This window comes from Artemia franciscana, unplaced genomic scaffold (assembly GCF_032884065.1).
Source record: "Artemia franciscana unplaced genomic scaffold, ASM3288406v1 Scaffold_3218, whole genome shotgun sequence".
NCBI classification, from domain to species: domain Eukaryota; kingdom Metazoa; phylum Arthropoda; class Branchiopoda; order Anostraca; family Artemiidae; genus Artemia; species Artemia franciscana.
Window position 1 is genome coordinate 1 of NW_027063889.1, and position 27,212 is coordinate 27,212.

The following is a 27,212-nucleotide window of genomic DNA, read 5'->3' on the forward strand; positions in this document are numbered from 1 at the left end:
TTGTGAAGCCAGAAAATTGAAAAGCTAAATTCTTCAAATTCACTGCCCGTAGTTTCCATGCCATATACTTTTTTTTCAAATTTATTCATTTTAATTGGAGTTTTCCGGGAAGCCTTTTCATTTTCCTATTCCAGTGGTCCCAATGGATGAATTTTTTCCTTTGAAATAGCCTTTGATTTCTTATCTTTTGGTAGAAGAGATCGCACAACACTTTCCTGGAAACAAAAAGAGAAGAAACGATTATGATTAGGGTAGTAAAGCAGTAAATTAAACAGATGAAAGATTTTTGGAAAGTAGTATATACAACGCGAGGGTATTTACGTATTATCTAGAACAAACTCAAGAAGTTTGCTTTGTTTGATCTGAGTAAACCGGTTTTTCTCTCGCATTCGGTTATAATTAGCTTATTCTTTCGTGAAATAAACTACGATGCAGGTATATTTTAATTAAATATTCAACATATAGAGGTGGTTAGATGAGGTATATAATATATTGCGTTCTGGATAGCCTCATCCCCATAATTCTTTGCTGTCGTTCCCATCATTTTCTTTTTAAAGTACTATAATTTCATCACATTTTGGTATATTTCACTAAGATTACCCTAACTTCACTTCTTGAGCATTGTCACTATAATACGTAAGTACCAACGCAAGAAACCATAGAACACCGAAGAAAAACGAGGTGATCCAAGAGCCATTAAAAAAAAGAAACGATATTTCGACCACTCAATCGTCCACAGTTCAAGGAAATATAATAAAAACTAAAAAATAAAAGGCAAAAATTGTTCCTTGGAAGGCATCCTCACGGGTGAGAACCGTGTAAATTATTGCTATACCACAATTATCGTGTACATGTGGCACTGACAATCATCAAATTTGTGAGATTATGTCCTTGTATGTTATGTTACAGTGAATGTCCGAAATCTGGTTAATGTCGACATTTACCGGTGAATGTCCGAAATTACTTCTTTTCTACTTGGAACCTATTAGTTTTGCGAGTTAGATTTTTTAGTCTTACGCAAAGTATGATGGTAAAAGTTAAAGTTAAGTCATGTTAAAATAGATTAGGTTAAATTTGGTTATAAGTATCAGAAATGGGTTAAAAATCTAACTTAACCTAGTCCAACCTAATTTAACCTAACCTGTCCTCATCAAACCTTGCATTAAATTGAAAAAGCTGACTGGCAACGCAAACTAACTCCAAGGAGAAAAAAAGGTATTTTGGACATCCATCGGTGAATGTCGACATTCATGAACTTCGGACATCCATGGTAACATATATACTATAATGAAAACGAAGACGCTTTCACATTGCAATATCAGTCCTTATACATTGCCGTACTCGTAGACTCAAATTTCTTCGTTTTTACGTTACATCACTATTGTGACGTTACTTTTAGAAATACTGATGAATACAAAGGCCACGCTTCACGGCTGAGGGATCAGCCGCTTGTCATATAAGTGGTCATAAGAGATCATTCAAGTGAAAGTGCCATAAGAAAGGATTTAAAGGAGATTGGAACTTCATGGGAGGGATGAAAATTGAAGCTTTGGACAGCTTGGAGTGGAGTATAAGCATACACAGTAGTGATGGTCTCAGGTGTCTTGGTGCTGCAATGTGTTGTTAGACGTAGTAATAGCATCAATCCAAAGCAACAGCCATGACGCACCATTCTAATTTCATATTGAAAAGAGAGAGGAGAATGAATATCTCACCAGATCTCATATAGGTCTAGAAGCTTAATGATGTAAGGTCACCTTGCTATCAAAAGCTACGAATTATCCTCCGATACGAAAACCTTCTGCTTAATCGTCCTTATACTAATCAAATCCTACATTTGGTTCTTTACTAAATATAACTGTCTTGTTCATACCCCCAAACCCACATTGCTGCTCATCAGTGGATCGAATCATCATAGTGGCATTTGGTAAATATGTCTAACCCTCCTTTAACTATTACAAAATGCGCCTTGAGGTAGCGCCAATGTCAATGACTTACAACCGCTTGTCCTATTCTTTATCGAAGGAGCTCTCAAAGGACATGCTTGGCAGAACTAAGGTAATGAGATCTAATCCACTAAGTATTTCTCGCCAGGACTACCAAGAGGCAGGAACTTTCCGACGAGAGGTAGGTAGGTAGGTAGGTATGCGTTTATTTCATCAAAAAAATTACTAAAATTGCACTTACAATCAATAATATGCTGCTCAATTTAGGGACCTAAAATGTCCCTGTTCAGCAGCAAAACTACAGCAAATAAATGATAACTATTCATTCAAAATCAAAGAAATACGCAAAAAAATCAGACGAAACACTATGCAATCTCTAAATAGCCATCTCTCATCATAAAAAAAAAGTAAAAAAGGGATAAAATTTTAACCAATATAATTTACAATTTATCCAAAATTTTTTTGTTTATTCTTACTTTAAATAACATAAGGATTTCAGACCACCTAACACTCTCTGGAATTGAGTTCCAAATAACAACACCTACATGTTTAATCATAAACCCAGATCGCGTTGTATGCCTGATTTCACTAGTCAGCTGATCAGAGCTCCTAGCTGATCAGCTGATCACCAAACAAATGGCTATTTTCAATGCTCTGCCACCAGAGGAAATTCCTTACCAGCAGAGGTTGTCCCTAAATAACCTTCACTCAATTATTTCGAGAGAAGGTGTAATGAATTTTAAAAATAGCAAAAATCAATTGCCTGGACTAGCGAGGTATTGTTATGGTAAGAAAAATATATAATACATTATTAATATATTTATAAAAATTAATAAAAATATATTATTTTCAGAATTACTGATTAAATTTTTAGTAGGGGTGGGAGAGGGAAGAAGGAAACAGTTTTTTTTCTGAGGAAGTGTTTTAGTAGTTGCAATATCCTTTTTTGGGTTATTCCGAAAACACTAATATGCGTCAGGACCAATTTTGACAGTAAGATGTAATGCTTAGTTTTGTTAGTATTATATCAGGATTTCAATTTTTTTTTGTTACCCATTTGCTAATGAAAAAAGAGATTTTTTTTCCAATTAAAAAAAAAAATCATTCAACAAATACAATCACTAATCCTCACTAAGCCTCACACCATAACAACAGAAGACTTGCATCGAAATTGGAAAAAATTGGGCAACTTAGATGATAACGCGGGGCAACATGTTTCTATAAAAAACACAGCGCCCATTCATCAATGATACAAAACAAATGAACTTTATTAATTAGGCAAGACACGTCCTAACATTAATCAGTAGAATTCACCAGTCACAAATATACAACGAAAAGCGAGGCTGGCTTATAAAACTGTCTAACGAAAAACTATCGTAAAAATAGACTAATAATGCAAATTATTTGAGAATTGACCACACTTTCGTTTATCTACACACCGTACCTAAATATACTCATATTTGTAATTGCGTCTCAGTTAAAACCCACCAAAATTTTCAAAATTACCAATCATTTTCTGAAATTATCGGTCGTAAGATTAAAACAACCATTAAATTCATAGTTGTTTAATCCCAAAAGAGTATGAATTTGAATATGGCACAAAACCACTACCCAAAAACACTTAAGCAATACTGATTCTCTTTCCAAGTCTAGCCAACTGTTGTTTCCTGGTAGTTGTCTGCTAGCCGTGAATATCAATAGAAAGTGAATCTGGCTTCACAAGCTTACAGACATCACCCTTAAATGTGCGAATACAATTTACAGATTAATTAAAACGGAAATCGGAAAAAGTTCCCTGGACAATTTATTTACTCCTTTTCTTACCCAAATAAAGACTACGATTCTGATAGTGAGCCTATTATTCTTTCCATTAAGGCATTATTTAGGAATGTATTTGAGAGGGTAGCCTTAATGGACTTGATTACGAGTATGCTATCGTGAAAGGCTTTGGACTTTGTAAAGGGTAGGGAACGATGTAAAAGTCTTCAGTAAAATAGGCTACAATAGCCAGAGCACGATGCTCCCAAGTATATTAAACTAAAAAAAGACAAGTTTTTTTTTAATTGAAAGTAAGGAGCAAGATTAAAATTATCCGTATATGAAAAGGGCTGTCCCCTCCTCACCACATCACTCTTTACGCTAAATTTTGAGTCTTTGTCACAAGTCTACTTTAAAAAAAATAAACACTTTATTGTAAAGTGCGAGGCGTTGAGGAGGGGACAGCCCTTTCACATACGTAATAATTTCTGTTCGTTTTAAGTTTTAAGGTCGCTCTATAATTTCTAATTTCTATACATTTGTCAACTAACGCGGGTTCGAATTTGGCTCACCGTACATGAAAAATTAAAGCATAATTTGCATGTTAAGTTTGGCAGATTTAATCCGTATATGAAGGGTTGCCCCCTCCTCAATATCTCGCTCTTTACACTAAAGCTGTTAGCACTTTTCGAAAAGCTTCCTATTCAAATTAAACGGCCCTCATGTTTGAATGGACGCTCTTACAAAATTGGGACAAGCAGTCAAACTTTAGCGTAAAGAGCAAGGTATTGAGGATGAGGCAAACATTCATATATGAAATAATTTCTGTTCATTTTTCCAATAATACAGGTAAATCTGGCTCACCCTCTATGAAATATAGCCCTCCCCCCTGACGGAAAACTCCTCCGTGGAAATTTCATCCAACATAAAGTGTCCCCCCCCCCTAAAAAAAAATTCCCTCCAGACAGTTCCGTCCTCGCTTAGAATCCTCCCTCCCTGTAAAATTGCTTGCGGACGATTCAGTCAGAAAAGTTATCCTTAGCATTCTTTCATTTGAATAAGACTTTAATCTCTAATCAGTTTCTCAATCACTCCAGAAATGCCCCCTTGCGTGGAAATTATTTCCCGGAAATCAAAACATGCGGAAAGAAGTCCCTGGATAATTCCCTCGGAACACCTCCGCATGAAAAATTTGGCAAAGAAAATGTAAGACAATTAAAAAGAATTTCGTATAGAGATTCTCAAAAATCCCCTTAGTGTAACATTTCCCCTGGAATATTCACCACCCCAAGGAAGATTTTCTGTATAGAAATCCATCCAAAGCACACCCCCTCCTAAAAAAAAGTCTGTATACTTCCCAATAACAAATAATATACGTAAACAATTGGCGAACTTCATAACTTACAGGCCTCTCCCCACGGACTATGGGGTACTTTTACCACTGAAGACATAATTATTTGATCTTTCAACTATACTGAACAAAATGGCTATTTCAAAATATTGAGCAGATAATCTTGGGGGAAAATGGAAGGGCGAGTGGGCCAAGCCACCCTTCCATCTTTTTGGTCTGTTAAAAAGGACATTAGAACTTCTAATTTCCGTCTAAATGCACCCTCTCCCGATCATCTAGATCGGGAAAGGGTGTATTGTTACGTAATATAGGAATGGGGGTCAAAGGCTAAATAGTCAAGATATGTTACCGTACAGTGGAGAAGCCCGTTCTCCCTACAGGAGTAAAAAAAGGAGGAAATCTAGTTACCGAGCCTCTGCAGACCAGTTCTGACTGAAAGGAGAAAAACCAAAAAAGGATATTTTCAAGGTATTGAGAATATGTGTCCAGGAGAGGCAACAGGAGGGGGAATTATGCTTTCATTTTGGTCAATACTTTTTCGGCCCATAATATCCAAACATGTAGACATTTAACATGTATTTTTTCAAATGACAATCAACAGTTAAAAGCTAAACTCCCGAGACAAGTTTGAGCAGACAACATTAGAATACAGTTGAAAACACAGTTTCTATATAAATGACAAATTTAAATTTTACTACAGAGGTTAAAACAAGGAAGAAACGATTTTAAGATATTAGATATTATATCTTCTGAGCCAGTTTTAGGCTTTTAAGTAAGACCGCCTTTTAGCCCGCAATATACGTGCATTTGCATATTTAACAAGTTTACCACCCCCTCCCATACATGAACACACTTCAAGCCCCATTTCAGGCTGTCTTACATCCAACACGAGTAGGACACGGTTTTTTTGGAACCAGTTTTCAACTCTGCCATTCTCGTCATGTTTTCGAGCGTTCTCGTTTTTCAGAACTAGTTTTCAACTCTGTCATTCTCGTCATGTTCTCGAACGTTCTCGTTCTTAGGAACCAGTGTCCAAGACGACCCCAAAGCCATAAAATGAAAGACGCGTTACAGTTTCGCTGTGTTCAAAATGGAGAACCTGAAAATATTTTCTTCTGAAGCCCTTTAAAACAAGCTTTAAACCCAGTGCCTGAAAATCTTACTTAAGAAACACTTTTCATGTAACATGTTCAATTATTCAAGATTGTAGAGAGAAATCCTTAAAACAATACTTGCTACGCTTTTCAGCTAGTCAGGTTGTAGAAATAAATCCTTAAAATTGTAAAGAAATCAAAAAAATTGTAAAGATAAATCCTTAAGATAGTACTTACGACACTTTTCAGCCAGTCAGCGTACCCCTCTTTATACTCGTCTGCTAATGCATCATGTTTTAGCTGATATTTAACTTTTTCTTCCGGAGGCAAATTCTTCCATTCTAATGCCGAATTCCTGGCAAATTCCTGCAAAATATATCAGAACAAGGTCAAATGTCATAGTAGAGAACCATAACAAATGTTAAAATGTCAAAATGTAACAAAACAAGCATCAAAATGAGGGCGATTTGCGAAGAAAGACAAATAAAGTCTGGTGAGTTAGATTCAAGGAAATTGATATTATAATATTACAATTATGTCCTATATTTAACTCCATTATATTGCTGTCAAATAAAATAACGATTATCGATAATTTACTCATTCGATCATACTCGGATGAGTTGATTTGGGTGGTGCTACTGTTCGGCTCGCCGAACACATAGTTTATTTGGCGATCCCTATTGGTTGGTCAATGCTTGAAACGCGTCATCTTCTGCAGAGTCTTCTGTAGAAACGTATATCTTTAGCGTATAGCCGTGTTGTAGTTTATAGGTGTCAGTTTGATCGGCGGATTTCGGCCCATCTGTATAATGCAATGGCACTACCCCATTATCTGTATTTAAGTCCCTTTTGGAGGATATTCCAAAAGGAAGATAAGAAAGAATTGCGGTCTACATATTATAAATATGCGAAGTACCTCTTACGGCTTCCACCATGGACAAGTAACCGTATTGTGACAAGTCGTATAGGATTATCGACCCTAATGAAGCGATCATAGCCCAGATCGCCAGATATAATTCCAATATTGTTACTAATCCTTGGGCAATTATTTTGAGGCAATAGGTTTTGTTTTTGTAGTTAGACATCCATTTGTTCTTTATTTTTCTTGTGTTTGTGTATTCTTTTGTAGTGCGTTTTTTGCTTTTTTATCTTATACCCCATCTGTTTCTTTTGATGGGAAATAAATATATACATACATACATACTCACTGAATTGCAATAGCCAAATAAAGAAGCTAATAAAAAAGAAAAAAAAAGAAAAAAAAGGCAAGCAGCTAATATGGCTAATGAAATGGCTAATAGCATCTGAGTTTGAGTTCCAGATTAAAAACGGAGGGTAAACAAATAAACGTTCAAATGGAAATAAGTCCATATATTTAGACATTGAAAACAGGTACAGAAGTCTAGATATTTCGATCACATATACAACGATCGTCATCAGTAGAAATACTGAAGTATTAAAATTCAAAACTAACATATTTATATAAAACAAAATAATTAACTTCCGGATCATTCACACAATAGTTAACTTCCAGATCATTCCCTAGCTGGCTCATTCGAAATCTTGAGATGTAAATTTTCTTCTTTAATAATTGTCTAAATGTAAAATAAATTTCCAATGAAGGTGGCAAAGTCTTCTGTGTCTTCCAATTGCAAACGAAATGCTGCATTTATAGTTGTATGTTGTATACAACTATAAATTCAATATTTCATATAAACAAAAACATCAACATTTCGCTTGCAATTAGATGACACAGAAGACTTTGCAACACTACGTAGAAAAAATCATCATATGTAGAGCTTCTTTTAAATAACACAAGATAACATCAAAATGAAATGCTATTTTTGACAAAACACGGCATCTTCAAATACAATATGATATATTGTATATCATATTATGATAAATTGAAGAGTGCAAAATAATGTTGAAACTTTATATAATCCTGGAAGGAAATGGTATTTTCAATGATTTGAAAGACCAGTTCTCCTGTAGAATAGAATTCAAGAAGCAAAAAATAACAAAAGCTTGCTTTCTTATGATAAGTTCAAAATTACTTGAAACATTACAACAGAAATACCAGAATAATAATACAAACTTCCATAAATTACATTATCTAAACATCTAAAATTATTTTAATATCCTTGAGTTTTTAAAATCACAACTTATATTACAAAATTTCATAAACTAACAGTTTTCTTTTTATCTACAACCACTCAAAAACACCAAGAATCACATACTCTTTAGAATCCTTATGGGACAAAAATTGTGATTTTTTTTTTGTAAAAGTTTAAGAGAGGTGCGAATTAAAACATATTTTAATAAATTAATACATATAAATTTGGACAAAACCCACGTTGACTTCTGTAGTTTTTTCACCTTGGTTACACAAACATCTTTGTGTAAGGTTTACTGTTTTTTAGTACTTTTAAAACCAAAAATGAGCAAAAATTTTAAGTTTTTTTTTAAGTAAAGCGCAAAGTGGAGAACTTGAAATGAGCAAAAATTACTGCTTCTCAGTTAATTCAACAAATATCTGAAAAACTAATTCAAATAAACTGACTCGTAACATTTCTCAAGATTCGTAGAGTTCTGTAAAAATAGCGATTTCCTGAACAATGAGCTTGCTTAATCTTTTGCATCACAGACTATTTAAGAATTTTTCTGCTCTTACTAATCCTTTTTTGCTGCGTTTTCAGCAAAGCGCTAGTTTTAAAGAATTCTACAAACAGAAGTAAATAACACGAATCGGTCTTTCAGCTATACGTCACAAAACAGCAAAGCAATATTTCTGTTCGCTTTAAGTCTTGACTGTTTACTTTCATTAGGTGACTTTTTTTTTTAAAGAAAAAGTCCGAATCGTCTTTCAAACGGAGATAAAAGGTGATAAGCAGAGACACGAAAATAACACGGGGATGATGCTGGTGCCTGACTTTTTACAGCTAGCTTGACTTATTAAATCCACGGACCACTTAAGGACTTTCTACTCTTCATCCTTTTTTGTTGCGTCAGTGTTGCCTTTTTCAGTTAAGTACTAGTTTTAAAAAATTTTAATAACCGAAGGAAATATCACGAGTCAGTTTATTTGAACCCGTCTTTCAGCAATATGTCGCACAAACTGCGAAGCAATATTTTGTTCGTTTTAACTTCACTCGTTACTTCCATCAAAACCTTTTTTTAAACGCTAGAAAAAGGCGACAAATTTAAACTCTAAAAAGTTCGTGCGACAAAAGTTCGTGCGACGGAAATATTACGAGTCAGTTTATTTGAATCAGTCTTTCAGCAATATGTCGCACAAACTGCGAAGCAATATTTTGTTCGTTTTAACTTCACTCGTTACTTCCATCAAAACCTTTTTTTAAACGCTAAAAAAAGGCGACAAATTTAAACTCTAAAAAGTTCGTGCGACAAAAGTTCGTGCGACGGAAATATCACGAGTCAGTTTATTTGAACCAGTATTTCAGCAATATGTCGCACAAACTGCGAAGCAACATTTTGTTCGTTTTAACTTCACTCGTTACTTCCATCAAAACCTTTTTTTAAACGCTAAAAAAAGGCGACAAATTTAAACTCTAAAAAGTTCGTGCGACAAAAGTTCGTGCGACGGAAATATCACAAGTCAGTTTATTTGAACCCGTCTTTCAGCAATATGTCGCACAAACTGCGAAGCAATATTTTGTTCGTTTTAACTTCACTCGTTACTTCCATCAAAACCTTTTTTTAAACGCTAAAAAAGGCGACAAATTTAAACTCTAAAAAGTTCGTGCGACAAAAGTTCGTGCGACGGAAATATCACGAGTCAGTTTATTTGAACCAACCTTTCAGCAATATGTCGCACAAACTGCGAAGCAATATTTTGTTCGTTTTAACTTCACTCGTTACTTCCATCAAAACCTTTTTTTAAACGCTAAAAAAGGCGACAAATTTAAACTCTAAAAAGTTCGTGCGACAAAAGTTCGTGCGACGGAAATATCACGAGTCAGTTTATTTGAACCCGTCTTTCAGCAATATGTCGCACAAACTGCGAAGCAATATTTTGTTCGTTTTAACTGCACTCGTTACTTCCATCAAAACCTTTTTTTAAACGCTAAAAAAAGGCGACAAATTTAAACTCTAAAAAGTTCGTGCGACAAAAGTTCATGCGACGGAAATATCACGAGTCAGTTTATTTGAACCCGTCTTTCAGCAATATGTCGCGCAAACTGCGAAGCAATATTTTGTTCGTTTTAACTTCACTCGTTACTTCCATCAAAACCTTTTTTTAAACGCTAAAAAAGGCGACAAATTTAAACTCTAAAAAGATCGTGCGACAAAAGTTCGTGCGACGGAAATATCACGAGTCAGTTTATTTGAACCAACCTTTCAGCAATATGTCGCACAAACTGCGAAGCAATATTTTGTTCGTTTTAACTTCACTCGTTACTTCCATCAAAACCTTTTTTTAAACGCTAAAAAAAGGCGACAAATTTAAACTCTAAAAAGATAGTGCGACAAAAGTTCGTGCGACGGAAATATCACGAGTCAGTTTATTTGAACCAAACTTTCAGCAATATGTCGCACAAACTGCGAAGCAATATTTGTTCGTTTTAACTTCACTCGTTACTTCCATCAAAACCTTTTTTTAAACGCTAAAAAAATGCGACAAATTTAAACTCTAAAAAGTTCGTGCGACAAATTCTTCGGTGAATCAAAATGTCTGCGAAATTCAGATTCTTCGTTCAAATGAGCCCTCTCAAACGTAAATAAAACTCCCGTTTCGATACAAACATTCGACAAAAGAGAAAACACTCTCCTTTCCAGCAGGATTTCCAGCAGGAAAGTTTCCAGCAGGAAAAGCCAAAGAAATCTTCACCAGATATCCGTGTTACAAATTACTGTTTAGCGGTTCCGTATTTCTACAAAATATTTAACATCTCTGAAGGCACTATTTACTATTTTCGTAGAAGTTATTATTTCAGGAAATAATACCAAACCACATCATACTATATGTATACATACTATCATTATTCTCAATAATAGCTTTGCTATAATGCTTTGGATTGTTGGGTACAGGGAATAATATTCAAATATATGGATTGAAAATGTGCGTAATCTTAGGGGTTCCACAGGGCTGATAGAATTCTCCATCATGCTACAATCTTGAATATGGACAATTATAAATCAGCTAACCCCTCCACGTGCCTAAAAACTTTCAAATTAATTCCATTAATCTTTCCTGATATATCCCATATATGCCTTTTTGAACGTTGTATACACGTAGTGCGTTTTGATATAATTTAATTTCACACTCAACCAGCCTTAATAATTCTAATTTAATACCTCCAATCTTTTCTGAAATATCACTGATGAGCCCTTTAGACACAATTTTATGCACATACTGTTTTTGATTTAGTCTAAAATCACAAAAAACATACCTTGAAGTTTCAACGTAATACCCAAGGTTTTTCGTGGTATATTGAACAGACATCCATTTGACAATCTCCACACAAATAGTTTATTCTGATTTATTTTTACATCTCCTCAACTTTCCTTGTAAGTTTCAACTTAACACCCTACTCCATTCATGAAATGTTACACCTGTGCGAATTTTAAAACCTGAATATACTTAAACTCTTTTGATTTAATTTACTAATAACACTAGTTGTAGCACTGGTAGTAGTAGTAGTAGCATCAGTTCTATTATACGCAAGTAGTCACATAAAAGTTCCCCTCAATATGCCATAAGGGTTCCAATTAATACCTTTTTCCGACCCTAAGATATCGCGAACACGCCCTTGAGATAAACTTAGATGGACATACTGTCTTTTCATTTATTTCAGAATCCCCAATAACATGCTCTGAAAGTTCCAACGTAACACCCCTAGCTGTTTCTGGTATGTTGCAGATACGTCCTTTGACAATCTGAATTAGGATTAGTTTTACAACATCACCAACTTTTCCTAAAAAATAGAACTTAACTCCATTCCTGAGACATAGTATCTATGTCATTTTGAAAACCTGGGTCCTTTCACTACCCCTTACTGACCAGAGGAAATAAGCTCAAATCCACTCTTAGCTACCATTACTTTATTTTTCTAATGGACTCCATTGAGAAAATTCTCACAAAGCCTAGTTCCTGACTGAATTAACTTTCATTGACCCTCGAAAAGAATTTGACCTTGTTAACTACAATATACTAGTTAAAAAATTGCGACCGAATCCAATATCAATTCTTTCATGGTAAAATTGCTTGCCTCTATCTCATCAAATAGTTCACAGGTAGTCAAAATATTAGAATCATTATCCCAATCCTCTCCCTATACACAATGGAGCACCCTAAGGTTCTCTCTAATGTCCCCTCCTTTTTCCAGTTAGGATCAACAACTTCAGCAAGGAACTCCTGACAGATAAAAATGAGTCGATGACCTAACGGTTGTTGAAACTTGTTATAGAAATTTAATAAGAAACCCTCTGTGCATACTCGGTGACATTAATGATGATGTCTAGCACTTAAACATGAGAGTAAACCCTCTAAATGAATGATAACACCGATATATTTCATTAAATAAATCACCGCCCCGCTTTCTTAATCTATCCCTCCTGAAAATTTCGTTAACCCCTTTTAAACTCCTCGGGCTCAAAATGTAATGTAATTTAAAGTGGGATATGCATGTTAAAGACACAATCCGTGCAGTTAAATCTCTCCATAAGCTCCTAAATAAATTTAGCGTCCCAACTTCCCCTTCTTTAAGGATTTACACTTCCTTTGTCCACCTGCATCTTGACTATCTTTATCCAGTTTGGCACCCTTGCATTTCCAAGAAAGAATCATAAAAAATTGAAGCCATCCAAAAAAGAACCCTGCGAATAATTTTCAAAGAAGGTAAAGTTCCATACTCTCTTCTTAAAAAAACAACAACAAAAACAAAAAAAAACAGCTTGGTTGGTAACAGTTCAGGCAGATGATTAATGTAGTGCCTTCCATTTTCCAAAAATGTAATAACAAATCCTCGCACGGAAAACATTTTCACATGAAGACACTCCCTTTCACTCGCCTCAGGTTCTTGTTGTACCAATTTCTACCCATTCGCTGTTTTACATCCAGATATAAAAAAAAAGTCTTTTTATCGTTGGAGGAAGAAGGGCCCTCAAGTATATATGTTATAAGGTAACCTAAAACCTCTCTTCCCAAACCTAACTGGGCAAGAGGAATAACCAACAGTGAGCCAAGAAAATATAACTCCCTTTTACAGACCAATGTCGAATCAAACAATTTGACAATGGCCTCACTTGAACCTTTGTGAAATCAGAGATGATAGACATAGACATACTCAGATGAACCACTTATGGTTTAGATTTCAGAAAAAAAAAATATTGTATATCGGACGTTTTCTCATGTGCAACTTATCCAAAGATGGCGCTTGATTTCCTCGGGTAATTTTTGCTTGTCCTGTCTTTGGGGGTGGCGCCACCAGCTAATTCTGACCATGATGAACAGAGTAGCAGAGGTGAGTCAAATGAAGTCTACAGGTGAGTCAAATGAATTATATTTCTTGTCAGTACTTGTCAATACACTCCTAGTGAAGCACTGTTCCAAATGAGTTCAGGAACGTACAATCAGAGCGAGTTGTTCTTACTTGTCTCCTGGATCCCAGATACAAGCACCAACCCCTAAGTCCAGAGGTATGCAGTAACGTTAAAGATGGCTACAAGCAGAAACACAGAATCAGACATTGTAAAAAATAAAATTAGCCGCTGCAACAGAAGAGGAGGAAAAGTCAAAATGAAGGAGAGTAGGCAGAGCAAGTTTGATTGACTGCCTGTTTGGAAATTCAATAAGTGATAAGGAAGAATCATCAGATATTATTGATCAGCAAATTGATAAGCCCGGCTATACAATGCTTTGGTTATACCTCACTTTCTAGCTATTTCTCCATTTTGGAATATCTTTTCCGAAAGTGACAAATGACAGCTGCGCTCATTTGCTGAGTCCTGAGTCCTCGCATAACTGAGTCCCCTGTAACTAATCCCGTGTTCAACTGAAACACTGGGTAACTTGGCCAAAGCGCAACTCAACTCCCGTGTAATTGAATCCTCATTTGACTGAACCCAGCGTAATTGAACCCTCGTGCGACTCACCCTCGTTTATTTAGACCATCGTGTAACCCAACTCCCGATTAACTGAATCCTCGTACAACTCAACCCTCATTTTTTTTTATCTTGCAATGCTTCAATGCCAAACAATTCCTCTCCTTCGCCGATAAAAACGACAATTAATTCGTCTGTCTCATATATTCGAAAATTAATTGAGGGATCGAGTATACTTGAATTTTATGGATAGAGCAATTCATGAATTTTAGTAAAGAAAAAAAAACCACGGCCCATAGAAGCCAAAACCTTAAAAACATCTTAAAGCAGAAATTTTTCATTAATTTTTATTCGAGAAAAATAGCTATAATTTAGATTAATATTAATAGTAAAATTTTATTACAGAAATATATTTATGGAAATTTTCAGAAGAGCTAGAAACGTTGACAAGTCTCCTGTTTCTGTTTTATTTTTCCTGTAGGAAACTAATAGGGCACTAGAACCTCATAGAGAGCTGTTTAATCTTATTTGAAAGCTAATTCTCACATTTAAGTGCTTTTTAAAATTTCTTCATTAAAACATCATCATAAAATGGCTTATGGCATCAAAATTGGATTTATTGTCATTTCTTATGGCATCAAAATTGCATTTATTGTCATTTCTGGAGCGTAAGAGCTAGAAATCATAAAAGATCTACCGTTTAATTTTTTTCATGATCAAAATGTTGAAATTCTCAATTATTCTTAAAAATTCGGTATTTAAATTGACCTTCTTGAATATTCGCCCTCCCAATCCTCTTTGCAAGTGAAAAAAAAATCGAGTTTTGAAAAAAAGTGAAAAATATTCATTCAAATACAAAGCTGATTCATTGACAATACTGCTATTTATTTTCATATCAACACTACAATTAACTACGAAACAAATTCTTGAGAATTCCAAAAAAGTGCTTGATTACCGGACTTCTTTTTCATTCTTTGATCGAGAGTTCAGTTGAACAAAGGGTCAATTAAATGGAGTTGATCTGCACACAGGTTGGGTAAAACGAGGTTTAGTTGCACAAGGGTTCAGTAACACACACACATCTTACAAACTGAATCCCGTGCTATTAGGACTAGAATACCATCATCATTCTGGAGGTTGGGCAGGGAGAGTACCCCACCCACTTAATGGATGTCAAACTGAAAACAACCTACCGCAAAATTTGGCTGCTTTTCTCCTTTTTTATCTTGTAAAAAGAGAGCGTAGGGTGTACCCGGCCTCTTTGGGGCATTCAAAATTCTTTCTAATGCCTGAAAAGAAAAATACATTAGAATATATGACAGAAGCTAAATTTTGCAATAATTAAATTAATTCTTCTAGATTCAATTCAAGGTAAGCAGTGCTGTCTTTTTCTGGATACACAGAGAAAAGCCAAACCTGCTGACATATAAACACTTTGTTATTAATTCTTTTAGGGCCTGCGAAACCAAGTTGCTACACAATTTTTGTTTCTGTTTAATGAGCATAGATAACCCGTTGCTCGAATTCACAAATGTAAGAGGAGGGAGGAAGTAATTACTTTTCACTTTTAAAATGAATATCCAAAGAGGTATTTTTTCCAAATTTTGTGGTTTCAGTTTTTTTACGAAGATAGCAAATAAAGACAATTTTTCAGAATCTGGAGGGGGGAATCAATATCTAGGGGGAATTCAGTAAACTGCCCTCCAATGGTCTCATTATTTAGCCCTATAAATACCTCAAGATAAATCAATGCGTTACCTTGAGAGATCGTAATAAATGGGTTCAGGTTTTTTCCATATCATTTTACTTAAATAAAACACCCATTGATAAAAGCGAACTTTCGCTTTTCTTAATGATATGATATAGATTTATTACCTGCCAAAACTACACAAAATACAATAGGTAGCAGAATGTCAGAACAAGATTATACATACAGTAAAAATAAAGACAAACTACAGATTACAACTTAACACGAATATATACAACAGAAACGGCTAGCTTAACATCGACATTCAAATAAAATGTTCATCTCAAGTCTGTCCCTGAAGAGTTACCCAAGGATGACCAGGAATCGGGAATATTCCATGGAAATTCGCTACTGTATCCTCCTCTCCCTCCTGTGGCTAGTAGCCCGAGTCCCCCAACTACAATGCCAGAGCTTATAAAAACACCTCTTAAAGAAACTCGCTACTGTGACAGGAACTGCCAAGGTCTATTAGGCCGAGTCTACTGACCAAATACAAGTATTTGAACCATAGTTGTAGCCCATGGAACGTTTTGCAGAAATTCGCTACTCTGAAAGGAACTGCCAGGGTCTATTAGTCCGAGTCTACTGACCAAGTACAAATTTTTAAACCATGGTGGTGGCCAAAGTAAATACTTGACATATTTAAAATAAATTGTACGCAACTTGTAAAGCAATCCCAAAATCGAGAAAATTCGGTGAAAAAATGCATTATACAATCGGGCAAGATTTTCATAACTAAATCTTGCTTTACTCTGGAAAAGCTTTCCATAAGCAGAACCAACTTTTCTAAGGGTATCAACAACTAATAAGTGCAGGAATGGCCTTCAGTAACGTGCCGATCGGGACTCCTAGGTAAGTAAGTGCTTGAACATATTGTAATATGTACTAAAGCTTCAAGAGAAGTTAATTATTGATTATTCAAATCAACCCGCTAAAGTGTTATTCGTATTCTTAGGTTCAAATCCGTAATTAGAAACTTGACCACTTTTTAGTAAAAAAAAACCTTTCTGTGAAAACCAGAATGAATATTGTTCTAACATGATATGTCTGTTAATTCACTATTTCAGCCACAAAAAAAAAGGCTGAAACGTCCTACATTTATCTCCGCATAAATGCATGCAAAGGATGAGGGGTGGAGGTGGGAGCAATTCCTCACTCAGTGTATCTAAGAATCCCTTATTACTATTACTTGTATAATCCTTATATAATCCGTGTATAATCCTTATTACTTGTAAAACTTGATATTTAAGTCCAGAAATATATTTTTTAAGGAACAGATTATACGCTCCAAAAAATCTATGCCCGCTATTTTTGAGTGCTTATGTTGATTATATTTATGGTTAATCCAATTAAATCTTCAATCAAACAGTTCGTGGTAACGAACTGTAGTAAGGAGCGACCCGGCTCAATAGTAAATAAAACTCTAAAAAACTTTGATACTAAAAGACATATCAAAAGAAACAGATTTTCATGCTGATTTTAAATATATAAGTTTCACCAAATTTAGTCTTGGTCATCAAAAGTTACGAGCCTGAGAAAAGTTTCCTTATTTTAGAAAATAGGGGGAAACACCCCCTAAAAGTAAGAGAATCTTAACAAAAATCACACCATCGCATTCATCGTATCAGAGAACCCTATTGCAAAAAGTTCAAGCTCCTATCTACAAAAATGTGGAATTTCGTATTTTTTGCCAGAAGACAGATCATGGGTGCGTGTTTTTTTTGTTTTTTTTTTCAGGGGTCATCGTATCGACCAAGTGGTCATAGAATGTCGCAAGAGGGCTCATTCTAACGGAAATGAAAAGTTTTAGTGCCCTTTTTAAGTGGCCAAAAAAATTGTAGGGCACCTCGGCCCCTCCCACGTTCATTTTTTTCTCAAGTGAACTGATCAAAATTTCGAGATAGCCATTTTGTTCAGCATAGTGACTTACTCCCTCACAGTCCCCGGGGGAGGGGCTGCAAGTTAAAAACTTTGACCAGTGTTTGCACACAGTAATGATTTTTGGGAAGTGTACAGACATTTTCAGGGTGATTTTCTTTGATTTGGGGGCTATGTTATGTTTGGTTAGGGGAGGAGGCTATGTGGGAGGATCTTTCCTTGGAGGAATACGTCATGGGGGATGAGAAATTCAATGAAAAGGGCGCAGGATTTTTCTAGCATCACTATACAAAAACAATGAAAAAATAAACATAAAAAAGTTTTTTCAATTGAAAGTAAGGAGTAGCATTTAAACTTAAAACGAACAGAGATTATTACGCATATGAGGGGTTCTTCTCCTCCTAAATACCTCACTCTTTATGCTAAAGCATTTTCAGTAATTTCAACTTTTTATTCTACGGCCTTTCTGATTTAGGGGTCATTCTTAAAGAATTGGGGCAAAACTTAGCTTTAATGTAAATAGCGAGGTATTAACGAGGGGACAAAACCCCTCATATACATAATTAAAATATAAGAATATAGAAGTTTGTTACGTAAGTTAATTCTTAAGTTACGCATATTAAAGTTACGTAAAATTAAAATTTCTAGTTGCCGTTCTAAGTAACCGAAAAATTAGAGGGCAACTAGGCCTCCTTCCCCGCCCCTTATTTCTCAAAATCGCCTGATCAAAACTAAGAGAAAGCCATTTAGTCAAAAAAAGAATTAATATGCAACTTTCATTTTAATAGTTTATGTGCGGAGAGCCAAAATAAAACATGCATTAATTCTAAAACGTTCAAAAATTAAAGAAAAAAAACTAGTTTTTTTTTTAACTGAAAGTAAGGAACGACATTAAAACTTAAAACGAACAGAAATTGCTCCGCGTAAGAAAGGGGATGTTCCCTTCTCAACGCCCCGCTCTTTACGCTAAAGTTTCACCCTTTCTCTTAACTCTACTTTTTGAAACAGTAGCGAACAGAAATTGCTCCGTGTATGAAAGGGGATGTTCCCTTCTCAACGCCCCGCTCTTTACGCTAAAGTTTGACTCTTTCTCTTAACTCTACTTTTTGAAACAGTAAGAAACCTTAGCGTAAAGAGCGGGGCGTTGAGGAGGGAGCAGCCCCTTTCATACATGGAGTAATTTCTGTTCGTTTTAAGTTTTAATGTCGCTCCTTACTTTCAGTTAAAAACACTAGTTTTTTTTTATTGAAAACAGTAAGTAATCGGTAAGACTCAGGCCCAAGACTTCCTGCATGGTAGGGATATAACAGCAAAACCATGTTCCAAGAACAGGTAACCTGACCAATCAGCTAAAACTGGTGCTATCCGTTCCATACTTAGGACACGGAACCTCTTTGCATGCCAATATACTCGTTCCCTGCTCCGAAGCACTTTTTGGCGTGCAGCAAAACTACTCTGCATAGCATCATGTCAATTTACGCTAACATCTACGTACACTCCTCCTCCACCCTAGTCTACTCAGAATTACATAATCCCTCCCATGAAATTCCTGAACTCTAATTTTTTTAAATAATTTCCCCCCACCTGATTCAAGGGAATCCCATTTTCCAGCTCCAGACGAATTCCCCAAAAGCAATATTTTGGCAATCAATCATCCTTCACACATAAATGAAACCTTTCTTCCATCTTCCTATGTTTTTCGTAATTCTACGCCTTCAATACAGTTAAAACAGTACCTATTGCTGCCCTGGGATTATTCTTCTTGAAAACATCTAGCAGATATCTTCTCAGTCTTCCAAAGCCAATAAGTTTCAGAAGCTTGACCACTATCAAACGTTGAATTAGTAGTACTAAGATTGGAACTAAGATTTATCGTCCTGTTCCTCAAAAATAAAAAAAAACTGGGACCATCTATATTCCTTTGTCTTTGTCCTATGTCTCATATTACCCTAATTACTGGTGCAGTCAGTATTGTTACCTCAAAAAAAAAATCGAGAAACGATTTTGTATTATTTAATCTTATACAATATTTCATTTAAATATTTCATATACATTAATTAAAATATATTTAAATATTAATAAAACATTAATATTTTTCGTATACATTATATAATATGATATTAATTGCATATCAAATAATTCTATAATGAAAAAAGAAATCACCAATGCACCAGCACAAACACATAAAAAAAGACAGAAGGAGAAAAGGAAGACTGTTTTCCTACTCATCCATACAATCACATAGGTCAAATAGCATAGCCATACACAATCAACCATAAAGAATAATCCATGGACAGGCAGTCGTGTCGTAAGTAAGTATAAGTCGTCATTTACCAAATATGAAAAAAAAGACAAATAAATCAGAGGCAACAACCCAACATAAGGGCTCATCAGGAGAATACACACTTGCCTATAGGGTTTCGGCACTTTAAATTCCCTACCCAGGCAAGTGGCGTGCCTACCATAAATTCGCTATGGTATCCCCGTGCTAGGTATCACCCCCAAAATATATGCCTATGAAAAAACAAATGTAAAACAACCAAGTAACACCAAAACAAACTTATCATACCTTGGTTCTGGCCCTCGTATATTTATATTGCGAATTCACAATCTATATTAATACTAAACAATTATTAAAAAATTTTTCACTATATCAAATTTTCTCTATTGATGAAAATGTGACCTAGATAAAAATCAAGGAAATGAATGCAAAATCATTCGAAAACAAGATATATACAAAATTCTCCAAAAATTCACTGCCAAATATTAGGGACACGCCAAACTCAGTAACAAAGAAAATCAAAATCAACCAAAGATTTCGCGAAAAAGTATTTCAAGATAATTCTTTCGGTATTTATTCAAAAGTTCAATTATATTCGATTACTTTCAGAGAACGGGAAATTAGTCACATTAAAATCGAAATCATCCATTTTATTATATATTTTAATACCTAATTTATTATTATCAGAAATATTAATATTCAAATCTAAGAAACGATCTTCTAGACCAGTGCCATGACTAGGTTCAAGAGTAAGCTCTGATGGATATATATTTTAAGAAATATCAATAAATTCCTTACAATTTAAAACCAAAATATCATCTAGATATCTTTTATTATTTGACAAAACATGTTTTAAATTATTTGGATTATTTTTATCCATCGTATATTTATACTCGAGTTGACTTAAAAACAAGTCAGCTATAAATGGGCTGGCATTCTCCCCATGGGAATTCCCACGATTTGCTTGCACAGATTACAATTATATAAAACAAATTCTAATAAATCAAAAATCATATCTAAGCTGTAACATCTCGAGCTAACTGTAGTCTTAAAGCAGTTTGTCCATATAGTCTTTTTATTATAAGTGTCTATTTTTAAGAACCTCTTACTAGATAAGAGGAAAGATTTCATGATAACCGTTTTAACTTTTCTAACACTACATTAAGTGATAAATTAGTATACATTGTCGCAAAATTGAAAGACTCAATTCTTTTAGCTGAAACCATTGTTAAAGAGTCTATCACCTGCAGTGAATTATTAACACTCCAATATGGATTAAAATTCGAAAATTTTTTTATACCAAAACAATAGGTTTTAATTTTATTTATAATTTCCTTTAAAATTAAATAGAGGTCAGTAGCAGCAATGCGGGTTGGACATTTAGCTGCTTCAGCAATAGACCGTGGTTTAGGGGGATTCTTATGAAATTTTAAAGTCCAATAAAGGAAAGGGAACTTTTTATCATTGTCATTAATTCTAATATTAATTTTTTTTTTAAGTATTTCTTCAGTTTTTTCAATTAAATTTTCATCCTCTAAATTCATCTTTTCGTAAACATTAGTCGTGCATAACTCCCATGTTAAGACATCACAATACAGCTTCGGACAAATTATGGCAAAATTATTATTAGCTTTATCCACCGGCACAATTACAAATTCATTCTGTAGATTAGCAATTGCTTGTTTTATCCTAGCATTATAAAATAATGGTTTAGTGTTACTATTTTTTAAATTAACATATATTTTATTTCGTATTCTATTAATAATTAAATTCTTCCAACTTTGAAAACTCTATTTATTTTTATTCTCTTTCTTACACCACTTATCAATAAATAAATCAAAATCATTTTCCAAGCTATCAAGAATGCTCGATGGTTTCAAATGATGAGAAAGACGGAAATTAGCCCCTTTATTCATTATAATTTGAAGATCATCTTGTTTTATTATTGACAAGTCCCCTGTTATAACATGTTGGTAAGTGGGATTTACAAATGGACCTAGATGCTTACAATTACAAACAGGTTTCCAATTTATATCACTGTCCAATCTTTTAAGTATTAAATTATACAATAAGATATTGTTATCAAATACTAAACCTCTTTAGCCTTCTTTTGCATCATAACGACGTCAAAAGAACGCAGCTCATCTGGAGTCAATTGCATCAAATATTCTTCTTTTTTTCTTTTATATTCTTCAAGCTCTTCTTTACTTGGTGAAGGATATTTTGCTTTTTCTTCGTCGGACATCTCCTTCCACATCTTACTACAGGCCGCAAAAATTTCTAAGAAGAATAATAAGATTGTCAATAAACTTGACTTGATGATAAAAACTTGATCAGACATCCCATAGGCCTAGTCAAATGTACATGTAAATACCACACATTGGCAAACTGCGGGTCACGAGCCTCGTGCAGCGATTCGAAAGAATAAATGCAGTTCTCGAAAAGAAACTAAAAAAAAAAACAATGGAAAAATTATTTATTTGTGAGTCAATTTTTCAAAAATAAAGTTTGTAATATCACAGCACTGTTCAACAAGATAACTCGCAAGAGCAGTTAACGGAATTAGATTGTATCGCGCTAACGAATGAGCCCGATTTCAGAAAATTTACGACCATGTTACAACACAGTTGCCAACCTACCAGCAAATAATAGCTGTCATGTAACAAAATTTAAATATACGTAAGTATTTGTTTGAAGACATCCTCATGAAAAAAAACCAAAAAAATATATTTTTGACATTTTAGTTTTCCGTTGGCTCTCGTAGCGACATTCTATTTGAATTCGACTACACCTATAGTAAAGCTTACCTATTTCTGCTATATACACTCGATTCCGAACTTGGACCACTGTTATTTCTTATCTATGTAAACGATCCCCCCTAAGCCTAACCTGCCATAGGACTGATATGGACCTTAGTTTACTGTTTGCTGATGATACAGCCAACCTCTACCTGCGACATAGATCATCAAACAGTTCTTGGTAACGAACTTACTCTTATTTTTCTTATTTTTGATGTAAGGAGCGACCCGGCTCAATAGTAACAAAAACTTTAAAAAATTGAATTTTGATATCAATAGCTACATTAAAAGAATCGCATTTTAATGCTGATTTTAAATATATAAGTTTCATCAAGTTTAGTCTTACCCATCAAAAGTAACGAGCCTGAGAAAATTTGCCTTATTTAAGAAAATGGGGGGGGGGAAACACCCCCTAAAAGTCATAGAATCTTAACGAAAATTACAGCATCAGATTCAGCGTATCAGAAAACCCTACTGTAGAAGTTTCAAGCTCCTATCTACAAAAATGTGGAATTTTGTATTTTTTGCCAGAAGACAAATCACGGGTGCGTGTTTATTTATTTTTTTTTTGTTTTGTTTTTTTTTTCTTTTTCCCAGGGGACATCGTATCGACCAAGTGGTCCTAGAATGTCGCAAGAGGGCTCATTCTAACGGAAATGAAAAGTTCTAGTGCCCTTTTTAAGTGACCAAAAAAATTGGAGGGCATCTAGGCCCCCTCCCACGCTCTTTTTTTCCCAAAGTCAACGGATCAAAATTTTGAGATAGCAATTTTGTTCAGCATAGTCGAAAACCATAATAACTATGTATTTGGGGATGATTTACTCCCCCACAATCCCTGGAGGAGGGGCTGCCAGTGTTTACATATAGTAATGGTTATTGGGAAGTGTACAGACGTTTTCAGGGGGATTTTATTTTGTTTGGGGGGTGGGGCTGAGGGGAGGGGGCTATGTTGGAGGATCTTTCCTAGGAGGAATCTGTCATGGGGGATGAAAAATTCAAGGAAAAGGGCGCATAATTTTCTAGTATTACTATAAGAAAACAATGAAAAATAAACATGAAAACGTTTTTTCAAATGAAAGGAAGGAGTAGCATTGAAACTTAAAACGAACAGAGATTATTACGCATATGAGGGGTTCTAAAAATACTTTAGCATAAAGAGCGAGGTATTTAGGAGGAGATAAATACATCGCTCTTTTTGCTAAAGTATTTTTAGTAATTTCAACTATTTATTCTACGGCCTTTCTGATTCAGGGGTCATTCTTAAAGAATTGGGACACAAGTTAAGATTTAGTGTAAAGAGCGAGGTATTAACGAGGATACAAACCCCCTTGTATACATAATAAAAATATAAGATTATGAAAGTTTGTTACGTAAGTTGCTAATTTATAAGTTACGTATATTTTTTACTAATAAAAACGTTCGTTAAAAATTAAAAGTTCTAGTTGCCTTTTTAAGCAACCGAAAAATTGGAGGGCAACTAGGCCTCATTCTCCACCCCTTATTTCTCAAAATCGTCTGATCAAAACTAAGAGAAAGCCATTTAGCCAAAAAAAGAATTAATATACAAATTTCATTTTAATAATTTATGTGCGGAGAGCCAAAACCAAATATGCAGTAATTCAAAAACGTTCAGAAATTAAATTAAAAAAAAACTAATTTTTTTAGCTGAAAGTAAGGAGCGACATTAAAACTTAAAACGAACAGAAATTACTCCGTATATAAAATGGGTTGTCCCCTCCGCAATCCCTCGCTCTTTACGCTAAAGTTTGACTCTTTGCCACAATTCTACTTTTTAAAACAATTAAAAGCTTTAGCGTAAAGAGCGAGGGATTGCGGAGGGGACAACCCATTTTATATACGGAGTAATTTCTGTTCGTTTTAAGTTTTAATGTCGCTCCTTACTTTCAGCTAAAAAAATTAGTTTTTTTTATTTAATCAATTTCTAAAATCAAGCCATGAATTATCACTGAGAAAGATGCTTCACTGGTTCTATTGTAACAAATTGGTTGTCAACATTTCAAAGACTCTTTTTATGGTTTTTTCAAGAACTTCTACTGCAGTACCAACGCTACAAGAGGTTGAAGTCACATTTGGAGGTCGAGTAATAAAAATAAACCAAGTGTAAATAAGTTGGTATCTTGGAGTCATTGTTGACCAGAATTTAAGCTGGAAAGCTCATATCACTAACCAAAGGCTTAAGTTAGGAAGGAAAGTAGGTGTAATGCAGCGTCTTAAACTATTTTTGTTTTCCTTTTTGTGCTTTAAAATTAATCTATTTTTCTCTTCGTCACTCATATATCAATTATTGTTCGATTATTTATTTGAGTACGTTTCAGTAGCATATTTCTCCTATTGTGAAGTACAAAATAAAGCAATGAGAATCCCTAAGATGTTATTTTATTCTCCAGTTTCTCTTCTTGGTAAATCTCCAACTAAGAATCTTCACAGTTATTTTAATATCATTCCTGTTAGACAAATTTTAGCTTTTCAATGTATACTTTTTCGTGTCCGTTATCTAAAAGATCTGCTACCAGATTGTTTTAAATCATTTTTTCCAGGCCCTCCCTCAGTCCGACCATATAATACTCGTTGTCCTTTAAGTAAGCTTCCTGTGCCTTTCATTGTCTCCGAACGGTCTAGATTTTCGCCTAAAAATATTATTACAAATTATTGGAACACATATGAATCTTTTTTTGATCAGAGTCTATCACTATTAAAATTAAAAACTAAAATCAAAGCTCTGCTAATTAGTAAATATTAATTTGTGAGTAGCTCCCGGCCGTTCAGCTATCGGATAAATAATGACAATAATTTTAATAAATGATTTCTGGCATTTATTTTTTGGTGTGAGATAGAGTGAAAAGTCTGGTAAAATCCGCTTCTTCTGGGTTTGTTTATTTATACCTTCTGTACTTTCGCCCGGCTTTCGAGCCAATATCCCTGCCGGGGATGTTATGAGAATAATTTTAAATATGTATAGTCAAAGAATAATAAAGAACTTGGGCTTGACATAGATTAGCAGTTTGAATATAAAAAACAGGTTAAAGATACGCAAACTATAGGAAACATTTTCAAAGCAATAAAACTAACCATAGTGCAGGCTAACATGGTAATTTTTCAGTGGATATTTCAAAAGCGCTTCTTAGATTGATGATAAAAGAATAATACCAAGGCAAACAAATATACCGGTGGACTGGAAAAGGAGGGGTGAGATAAGGCCATCAGAATAAATATGAAATAAAATGAAATAAAATAAAATACTACCTGAAAACACATTAAAAAATTAGTATATAATAAAGGGTATGGAGAGGGTAGGCAGGTTATTAGCATAAAAAGTATTTAAAAATTAGCTGAAAAAAGATGAAATTACAACATTAAAAACACAGAAAACTTATTAGAAGAAAAATATGTAGAGATTAGGAGAAAAAAAAATCAGATTTCCAAAATTCATCATCATGAAAAGGTAGTTCAATGAAAACATAACTTCAAAGTGGAATTCAACCTCTTTTAGACACCCGGCATGTACGGAAAGCACTTTAAATAAAAAGACTTATATTTAAAAAAGTTTTAATATTGTCATGATAATTAATTTTTCACTCAAACTCTACAAAAGTATAAAACGTAGTGTAATACATAGAAAAATCCATAAAATACAAATAGCAAACAAATAGAATGCACTAATTAAGCAACAAATAAAAAAAAATCACAGATGAAACAACCTTACTAGCAGTGATGCGGAGAGATACGGACGCAGATTGTGTTTGACAGCTTTCTGTGCAGTAACTCTAGTTTTCCAGTAATATCAGGAACAGCAACAGCAACAGCAACAATTTTTCAGTGATATTAGAACAGGTGAAACAATCTTATTAGCAGTGATGCGGAGATACGGACGAAGGCTATGTTTGACAGCTTTCTGTGCAGTAACTCTAGTATTTCAGTAATATCAGGAACAGCAACAGCAACAGTTTTTCAGTAACATAAGAACAGATGAAACAACCTTATCAGCAGTGATGCGGAGAGATACGGACCCAGGCTGAATTTGACAGCTTTCTGTGCAGCAACTCTAGTTTTTCAGTAATATCAGGATCAGGAACAGCAACAGCAATAGTTTTTTAGTAATATCAGAACAGATGAAACAACCTTATTAGCAGTGATGCGGAGAGATACGGACGCAGGCTGTGTTTGACAGCTTTCTGTGCAGTAACTAGTTTTTTAGTAATATCAGGAACTGCAACAGCAACAGCAACAGTTTTTCAGTAATATCAGAACAGACGAAACAACCTTATTAGCAGTGA

The 27,212-nt window shown here is 34.5% G+C and overlaps 1 protein-coding gene across 1 annotated transcript; it reads right to left on the reverse strand.

Annotated features, from left to right (window-relative positions):
• Positions 1 to 6: 6 nt before the first annotated feature.
• Positions 7 to 22,394, reverse strand: LOC136043148 (transcription factor A, mitochondrial-like). The gene is made up of 4 exons (XM_065728083.1): positions 22,215 to 22,394; positions 15,407 to 15,502; positions 6,387 to 6,515; positions 7 to 215 (listed from the first exon to the last, which is right to left on the reverse strand). Exons 1-4 carry the CDS (start codon positions 22,374 to 22,376, stop codon positions 126 to 128), a joined length of 477 nt encoding a protein of 158 aa, XP_065584155.1. The 5' UTR covers positions 22,377 to 22,394; the 3' UTR covers positions 7 to 125.
• Between the last annotated feature and the right edge of the window lie 4,818 nt (positions 22,395 to 27,212).

Excerpts from the sequence above, each read along its gene's own strand:
- LOC136043148 (XM_065728083.1), bottom strand. The coding sequence starts at position 22,376 with ATGTGGAAGGAGATGTCCGACGAAGAAAAAGCAAAATATCCTTCACCA. Across the intron at positions 6,516-15,406 it reads AAAAGCAGCCAAATTTTGCG|GAATTTGCCAGGAATTCGGC; the intron begins GTAGGTTGTTTT and ends TATATTTTGCAG. Across the intron at positions 216-6,386 it reads CTGACTGGCTGAAAAGTGTC|GAAAGTGTTGTGCGATCTCT; the intron begins GTAAGTACTATC and ends TTTTGTTTCCAG.